The following is a 10000-nucleotide window of genomic DNA, read 5'->3' as shown; positions in this document are numbered from 1 at the left end:
ATGGAGTGCCCCCCCCCCCCCCCCCTAACCATGGGCTAGGGGAGGGGATGATATTGTGATGTCACTATATCACTGTAATTTCGATTGGGCCTTTTGACCTGGGCCTCGATTGGGCCTTTTGAGATACCAAAACATACACAGGGAAGATATATTTAATTATTCTAACCTCACCTGGGGGTCTATAGAGGGTATGCACATGCATAAAGTGAGTGGCAAATCGAGTGGCAAAATTAGTGACAAAGTGAGTTTAATGTCGTTTATCGTCGTTTAATGCAATCAAATACAACTTTTCTGTTCGGATGAATGGGCTGTCAAGGCCAGAAAGTAGGTTTTTGCCACTCAGTAGGCGTTCCTGGATAACTTCCGGGTTTGATGATGATGTCACACGCATACCCTCTATTAGAGTAATGTTAACTCCATAGACACATACAAAACAGAAAAAGTAGGTAGATAATTATCTTCACCTGGTTGGCCATAACGACGTGAACGTGAACTTTGCACATAAACCGTTTCGGAGCAGCAGCTGTTGTGCAGACTTTTCATGGCGTGGCTGATAACATGATATCATAACTATCTGATAATATGCAAAAAGGTGCACTCTTTCTTATTCTTACTTAAAAGAAATCACTTTCACTCTCTATTTGAATCTTTAATGGATCACTTTTGCTTTTATCCCTTGCAATGTAAAGTAAGACAAAGGTATCCGGAATTTTTAAATATGCACTTTAACCCATTCTGGACGGGAACCCCTTTTGGTATTTGAACTAAGCATTATGTTATACTTTAGCTATTGAAAAATAGCAGATCTAGACCTGAGGCTTTCTTCACCCTCCCAATGACTGATTGTGGGGGTTAGCAGAGATGGAGTACTTGTAGAGAGGCTGGGGAATTGGCTTTACTAAATTGGGACTTGAAGGGGAGAAAATGTTTTTCTTTTGTCTTGAAGGGGCATGTTTTGCACAATAACAGTCTTTTCATTATGTCTGCCCACGATCTCTGATTCATACAGTAGGCTACGTTTGTTTACCTCAGTCACTGATACTAAAATCTGATTTTATTTTTATTTTTTCTATGAACCTGTGACTTGACACCCATACTGTTATAAAACGAAAACAAAAAGATTTTGAAAAGAAAAATAGCAGATCTACAAGCTCATAGCGCGCCACCGAGTGGCGCGCTATGAGCTTGTAAGCCTGCTATTTTTGAAAGATCGTAAAAACGCGGCACAAATCTTTGAATATATATTCTTTCAGAGCCTAAATGGGTTAAACTGAAATATTGTGGACATGAAAACAATTACAGTATACTGTACTGTATGTGTTGACACAAAAAAGCCCCAACCTCAACCATTGCATGGATTCAATTACAGAGCCATCAAACACCGTACACTACAGCACTAAACCTCTCGTCTGCTTCACTTTCCAGCTTGTGTAACGATTAGCTTCCAGAATAAAAATATCTTTCTGTTTCCAGGGGCAACCGAAGCGCTCGTCGCTGCTGCTGCTGGTGAGATGAGTGGAGCATGCACGCCACAGTGGCGGGCACTGGAGGAAAGTCACATTTACATAAGTACTGTACTCAAGTAAAAAATGTTTAGGTATCTGTACTTTACTTGAGTATTTCCAATTCCCAATACTATTACTTCTTCGAATACGAGACTGCTCGCCCCTTTACCAACTCGCCCCCGCGATTTATTTTGAGTGGTGCAACCACTCCAAGGAACAGCAATGTCTGTGACGTTAACCTATGTTTGTGACTATGTTTGTGTGTGACTCATGTGTGACTCATGAGTACCAGTAGGGGCGCTGTTGTGCCAGAAACAGAGAGAGAGAGATAGTGCTGCACTGTTGCCTGCTAATGAGAGAGAGAGAGAGGTGGGGGGGGGGGGGGGGGGGGGGGGGGGGAGTTGCACCACTCAGTTCACACGGGTGTGATTTTTTTTAATGTAGTTAACAGTTAATTTGATTGCATAGTAGTCGATCTCTATACTCTGTAAAAGTTAGAAAGAACAACATGTCACAGAGACGGTGACTGCTTAATTAAGTTAATTTAGGACCTTCTAGCAGTTAATTTCGTTTTATTAAGCACATTTCTTCCATGTAGCCCATGTTTTGTAATGGCATCATCATGCTATTATGCCCGTGGATATACAGAGTGAACTTAACAATGATAAATTAATATGATAATACCTTTTAAATAATCACAAACGTGAATTATGTTTGTTATTTACAGCTAGGTAGAGTAGTGGGGCGAGATGGAAAAGAGGCGAGCGTACCTGTTACCATTTCTTCTACTTCACTACATCTCAGAGGCAAATATTGTACGTTTACTCCACTGCAATTATTTAAAAAATTTAGTTACTATAGTTACTTTGATTATTATTAGGCCTACAAAACATACATCAAACACTTCAGCCCTATATACATTTATACGGCCAATTGTCATGTTGTTGTTGCAGTTGTTTTTTCTTCTTCGTATGTTTTGTTTTGTCTGGTTGAATTGTCTGTAAAAGATTTTTTGTATTTATGTAGTGTATTATTTTGTAATTTGCGGAACCCCTTGAGAACGAGACGGTTCATCTCAAGGGGTTACTCCTAACAATTTCAGACATTTGAAAATAGCCGATCTGCTATCTGCTTTCAAAATATTTTTCATAACATTTGAAAACTCTGCATAGTAATGCAGAATGCAGTATTGGCGTCAAAGTACATTTTGACGCCAATACTTTTGTACTTTTACTCGTATATACCGCAGTATAGTTCTACATTGCAGTTTTACCAAAGTAAAACAAATGAGAGTAAAAATATGTTTTCCACCACTGAGCGCCGGGGCCACATGTTATCTTACCTTGGAGATGAGCTCGTCGTGGTTGGCCAGGTGCGCTCGGCAGTGGATGCAGCTGTAGGTGCGATGGCAGCTGGGCAGGTAGGCCTGGAAGGTCTTGGAGCGCGTCATCCTGACCATGGGCGGGGTCGGCGGGCGGTGCAAGAAGGGGCTGCCGGCCCAGGTGGGCTCGCAGGGGAAGCACCGTAGCACACAGGTGAGGGCCGTGGTGGCCGGCGGGGAGGGAGGCACACACCTGAGGATGGTTACAATCAATCAATCAATCAATCAACTTTATTTGTTCAGACTCAGGGTCCAATAAAAACAGACAACATAAAACACTACATACAGAGAAGAAACACCCCTAACCCATAAAAACATACATTTTACAATAAACATTCATACCAGTGCTTCCAAAAAGAAGAAATAATGGCATCGTTATAGGGCTTTTCCAAGTGCTCATAAAGCGCTTTGGTTCATTCGTTGGGAGATGAAGCGGCGAACAGTCGACGCCAGCGTCTTCAACTTCCCTAGTTCACACACCAATGGTGTCAAGCTAGCACCGACCGAGTCCTTGGAGGCAATGTGGGGTTCAGACACAGGAGCGTCCGGGATTCGAACCGCCGGCCCACGGATCATTGGGCGACCTGCTCCAAGTCCTGAGCCACAGCCAGCATGGTTACATTATTCAAGGGACATATTCAACATTATGTCTGTAGCCTACTGTATGTCCTCTTGTACGGCCAATTGTTCCATTAGCAGTGATAAAACTGAGCAGTCTTCTAAAAAGTGGACTCCAGCCAACAGTAAAACTAAATGTCTTGTGAACACCTTAGTTCATGGCTTTTAGCTGCTATACCCTTGGTGGATGTGACATTGTCCTTGTTTACAGCTTTGTGTTTACAGCAAAGGTTGATATAATGACAGTCATAGACTTATATTGAGTGTGGTGTCCCAAAATCTCTAATTTTAGGAATTCTTGTTATGACACCAAAAGGTTAAGGCTTAGGCCTGACTCACACCTTCACAACAGATTGATGTATAGCTGATGCATGAGACTTATTGACTGATGCAAGCTCACAATGCATTTCCAATGGGAGTCACATGGTTTGACACAACATTTGTGTTGTATGAGGGGGTGGGGGGCAGTCGAAACACAGCCGAAAGCCGTACAACACAAATGTTGTGTCAAACCATGTGACTTCCATTGGAAATGCATTGGGGCAAGATGTAAACAAACCCTTTCTTTACATCTAGCATGCATCAATGTTTTATGCTAGATCGAAAGGTGTGAGTCAGGCCTTAGACTAACAAGAAATCACACTGTGCAATTCTCTGGTAGAGACAGATTTGTGTGCTTCTTGTCCTCTGCTAATAATGCCATTCTCTCACATCATAGTTCTAATAGACTATCCAGTCGTAATGTTGTACTAACTCAGGCCTTTCAGCACACATGGTTATCAACACCACCTCACATTCTGTGAAGTTTGGGAGATAATCTACTTAGCCTAGCAGCACAACTGTGAGGATCTTGCCAGGCGGCTCCGTCCTTGATATCCAAATAAACCCAGGCCTTAAAATACTTCTGATGGGGTGCCCCGGTAACTGAGTAGATTAGCAAGCATGGCCTGGCTGGAACGCAGGCCTGCGGGCTTGGAGGCTGGAGCCAACAGCAGAGTGTGTATGTTTTGACTAACTTTACATGAGAGCCAACATACTTCTGGGGCCCGCTCCAGTCAAGTCCACTTCAAATCTCTATGGTTTTTATATGTTTAATGCAATTTCAGCCATGGTTCCAGTTTTGGTACTGGATCATGTAATTAATCAATTAATCATTTGTCGCACGCACGCACACACGCACGCACGCACGCACGCACACACACACACACACACACACACACAACCTCAGTATGAGGTCGTTTCTAAGCATGTGCTACACCGAATCTGGTTCATGATGGCGGGCTGTCCCCGTTTTCTCACAGATCTTTCCCAGTCTGTGAACTAGTGTGCCATCTCTGAACTACATAAATAAGTACATAAAAATAAAACTCTGAATGAGGGTGTATATATAGTGTGCGTGTCCCAGTGGCTACAGCCAGGACCAATATGGAATAGGCTACATTTTTAGTTTTGGACAAAAGCCTGATAAAGGCTGCAGTGCCAATGGGAACGGCTGTAGTGTGGGATATAAATAAGGCTAGTAAGACATGGCCTTGTTTTCTCAACTGTGACTCTCAGGCAACAACAGTGTCCTCATTACAGTTGTCACTGACTGAGGACCCCTGGCATACACCTTGTATCATATACAGACACACTATGGATACATACACGTACTGCGGACACACTCAGTTTATGCAGGAACACCTCCCCATTTTGACCTGAGATCAGATTCTAAAAATGTCTTCTACATCCTGACAGTTTTCTGAAAAAGCTATATTTCTATGTCAGTGGTTCTTCGATTTTTCAAAAATAGCAGACCTACAAGCTCGTAGCGCGCTATGAGCTTGTAGATCTGCTATTTTTCAATAGCTAAAGCATAACATAATGCTAACACCAAAAGGGGTTCCCGCCCAAAATGGGTTTTAAATGCAGCCACGTACACACACAGCCACACACGCATGCATGTGCGCATGCACACACAGTACACACCAACACTCTCTCTTTTCATTAGATAACTTAAATGTTTTCCCCCTCATGTTTTAGGAAAACAACATTTGAGGGATAAAGTAAAGTCGAGAAACACACAATGGCACGTACAATATCATATTCCAGTTCATTCGTACGGTGAAAGACATGCCTGAAGCGTACAAGTTGTCTTCTCCATCAGAAAGGCCAGGGCAAGGCAAGCACTTGAAATGTGGAACAAGAAAAATCTCTGTGGAATTCTTAGTACCCGTTGTTAGTTATTACTGTCAGTCAGATTTACTGCTTGAGACAAATATGCCCCTAATGGATTTACATTTAGCTGCAGCGATGGGAGTTCTGATTACCTTTGTCTGCCAAGGATGTCTGACAAACAAGTCTGTATTTTTAATCTACCGGTATCTACATTCTGATTTTCAGCATCACATTGTGAATTAATATAGCCTCTCTTTATATTGGTGATTAGTCATTGTCATTCAAATGCTGTTAAAGGACCACTTCACCACTTTTCAACGTATCTTCACATAATTGGTCCTCCTCACTAATGATCATGATAAAATTACACCATTGTTTTCTACTGAGTCTGTGGCAGTATTATGTGTGTCTTAAGTACCAGGTCTTATTACTTAACTTAAGACCTGGAGGCGTGGTCAATGCTGTTTGGCCACTCAGAATAGCCAAATGGCATTGATCACGCCTCCAGGTCTTAAGTTAAGTAATAAGACCTGGTACTTAAGACACGCATAATACTGTGTCTCATAAGAGGTAAGTATCATGGTCAGTATCATGTCAGTATCATGGTCAGTATCATGTCAGTATCATGGTCAGTATCATGTCAGTATCATGGTCAGTATCATGGTCAGTATCATGTCAGTATCATGGTCAGTATCATGGTCACTATCATGTCAGTACCATGGTCAGTATCATGGTCAGTATCATGGTCAGTATCATGTCAGTATCATGGTCAGTATCATGTCAGTATCATGTCAGTATCATGGTCAGTATCATGTCAGTATCACGTCAGTGTCATGGTCAGTATCATGGTCAGTATCATGTCAGTATCATGTCAGTATCATGGTCAGTATCATGGTCAGTATCATGTCAGTATCATGGTCAGTATCATGTCAGTATCATGGTCAGTATCATGGTCAGTATCATGTCAGTATCATGGTCAGTATCATGGTCAGTATCATGTCAGTATCATGGTCAGTATCATGTCAGTATCATGGTCAGTATCATGGTCAGTATCATGGTCAGTATCATGTCAGCATCATGGTCAGTATCATGGTCAGTATCATGGTCAGTATCATGGTCAGTATCATGTTCAGTATCATGGTCAGTATCATGTCAGTATCATGGTCAGTATCATGTCAGTATCATGGTCAGTATCATGTCAGTATCATGGTCAGTATCATGTCAGCATCATGGTCAGTATCATGGTCAGTATCATATCAGTATCATGTCAGTATCATGGTCAGTATCATGGTCAGTATCATGGTCAGTATCATGTCAGTATCATGGTCAGTATCATGGTCAGTATCATGGTCAGTATCATGTCAGTATCATGTCAGTATCATGGTCAGTATCATGGTCAGTATCATGGTCAGTATCATGTCAGTATCATGTCAGTATCATGGTCAGTATCATGGTCAGTATCATGGTCAGTATCATATCAGTATCATGTCAGTATCATGTCAGTATCATGGTCAGTATCATGTCAGTATCATGTCAGCATCATGGTCAGTATCATGGTCAGTATCATGTCAGTATCATGTCAGTATCATGGTCAGTATCATATCAGTATCATGTCAGTATCATGTCAGTATCATGGTCAGTATCATGTCAGTATCATGTCAGCATCATGGTCAGTATCATGGTCAGTATCATGTCAGTATCATGTCAGTATCATGGTCAGTATCATGTCAGTATCATGGTCAGTATCATGTCAGTATCACGTCAGTGTCAACTCTGCAGAATAATTGTAATTTAAACTCACTTGGACAACATTAGCATTTGAACAATACAATAATTAGGTGATTGTTCAAATCCAAGACAATGCTTGTTCTCAGCTTGCTCGGTGAGAAGACAAGCTGTTTGTTTGTGGGAACAAGAGGCTAATATGTAACAAAATGCTGATGCAGAGACAATGCTATTGAGCAATAACTAAGACGCTCTTTGATCAAAAGAGAAGTCTGTACAGAAACAAGTTATGTCGACAGAGGCAGTTTATCAGACATGACAAGTCACACAAGTGTCAGCTTCCTCCCATTCGCTAGTGTCTGTTTGCCTATCTCTCTGTCATAATCTATAGCCATTCTACAGTGTGTAGTCGCAGATCTGTTGCGTTGTGGACTTCTGGGTCTGGACGTTTTTGTGCACTACGATGTTGTATCATGACAGAGCATAAATAAGGCATATCTTCTTCGGCCATTTGTCCAGAAGTCAACAACGCAATGGATATAATTCCATTTGCTTCCATTTGTTTGAATGTGTTGTGTTTGTCGTGTGTGTGTTTGTGTGCGTGTGCGTGTGCGTGTGTGTGTGTGTGTGTGTGTGCGTGTGTGTGCGTGTGTGTGTGTGTGTGCGTGTGTGTGCGTGTGTACGTGCGTTCGTGCAATATATGTCTTCTAGTGTGTCTGTCCATCCATCCAGCTGTCTGCCTCCTGTTTGACTTGTATGGATGCTTTGTCTACTCCGGTCACCCTTCATGTCTGTCTGCGTCTACAGCAGGTCATTTAAGTGTACTGTGTCGTCCATTCTGAGTGTCACCATAAAATGCTAACGCGCTAGAATCTTCACCAGCCGCAGGCAGGCCCCTCGTATATACCCCATGAACAACCTTCATTATGTAAGGTATCGGCTGCTGCTGCTACTGCTGCTGCTACTGGGGACAGTGGTGCTGTGCCTGACAACGATGAAGAGAGCATAAGAAAGAGTCTGCGAAAGAGATGGAGGGAAGATAATAGAGAGTTGAGCAAGCGGGGGTGGTTGGTGGAATAATTGATTGTTTGAATAATTGAATTTTGTAGAATGGGTACAGTTCAGGGGAAGTTACAGGTCAATACGAAATCTGCTAAGAGGATAAAACCAGAAAAAGCACTATTAAGACTTGTTTACATAAGGGTCTGCCATTTTCAATTAATCAGGAAGGGGGAAGAGAATGACGGCAAGGGAGAGAAGCAAACAAAACAGAATGACTGATAAGGAGGGAGGAGGGAGGGAGGGAGGGAGGGAGGGAGGCAGGAGAGAGAGGTAAAGGGAGAAAAGGAAGAGAGTGAGTGTGCTCCCTCCGTCCTTTCCTCGTGTTGTCATGTTTTGTCATATCTTGTGTCCGTCGCAGCCCCCTGAAGATCAACGGTACAGTACAGGTACTTAATCGCTGCTCTGCTCACTCAGCAGCATGGAGCAGAAAGGATGACATCATTGGCTGGACATAATACTCCTCACTCTGCCCCATATCAGATCTAGATGATGCAGAGACCTTTTAATGGCAGCATGATTCTCTATTCCAAAAATGCACTACACATACATTCCTCATTTTGTCATTTGTCTCCCTTTAAGGGAAAAACAAGCCATTTAAGGGAGTCCCTTAAGGGAAAAACAAGGCATTTAAGGGAGTCCCTTAATACCTTGTCTTGGTGATGTTTCTTATTGTGGCTATTTATTTGCCTAATTTAATTGATGTGGTACAGAATAGAAGTTTGATGGGAGATTAGGATGGCAGTCAGTCAGCACAAATAAATCCAAAGCATTTATATAGGCACACATACTTAATCAGCAACCCCAGATAGAGAAAGACAGTCAGGGAAGATGGTAGAGAGAAACCAGATTTAAACACTTGATGCTCACTCAGTGCACATAGATAGAGTAGTAGCCGTTTCTGTTGAGTCCCAGTATACCTTCTTTTGCTTGTGCGTTAACTAAGTGCTGTGGAGAGGGGCCCCACGGACAGATCATCTTTCAAGGCCCACAACAACTCTCTCTGACCCCAACTCAGTCTCTGCATATTGACTCCAGTCCTCAGCACATGATCAATAGACTAACTACATCATGGACACACTGACTGCAGTGAAGTGAGAGACCGCTGGAAAGGTTGGTTGGAGAAAACGTGAGATTTGTATATAAGGGTGTGTTTCTCTTCGAAAAGCTTATGTTAAACATCATGCAGAAGAAAGATATTTTGAAGTATGCCGTTGAATGTAATGAATTCATCTGTCTATTCTTCACCATCGGCCGCCGCCTCACCCTCACTCCCCCATAGCACGCGTGCGCGCGACATTTTCGTGATTTTCCGTGTTTTTATCATCTTTTTGACCTAAATTGAACTAAATCAATGGCCAATGAAGGGCCCAGGGAGCCCTTTTCAGGGCGTCAAATCTATTACCGTGCAGTCCAGTTTCTCTGAAGGGCCCCTGAGAGCCAAGCCAAGGGCCCCGGCCCCACTGGCCCAATGGCTAATTTGTCACTGACTTGCATTGGATGTTTGCATGTCAGACATTTGTTTACCTACCAGTACCGCATACAGCATTTCAGT

The 10000-nt window shown here is 42.6% G+C and overlaps 1 protein-coding gene across 1 annotated transcript in view; it reads right to left on the bottom strand.

Moving 5' to 3' along the window:
* Window positions 1-10000, bottom strand: part of LOC306932242 (protein yippee-like 2) — a 22315-nt gene that overhangs the window by 10032 nt on the left and 2283 nt on the right. Inside the window, exon 2 of the mRNA XM_079513955.1 lies at window positions 2848-3079. Coding sequence (XP_079370081.1) covers window positions 2848-2964 — 117 coding nt within the window. The 5' untranslated portion in view covers window positions 2965-3079. The remainder of the gene's footprint in view (window positions 1-2847; window positions 3080-10000) is intronic.

Source organism: Electrona antarctica (genome assembly GCF_951216825.1).
Source record: "Electrona antarctica genome assembly, chromosome: 11".
NCBI classification, from domain to species: Eukaryota; Metazoa; Chordata; class Actinopteri; order Myctophiformes; family Myctophidae; genus Electrona; species Electrona antarctica.
This window is presented reverse-complemented; position numbering and strand designations above follow the sequence as displayed.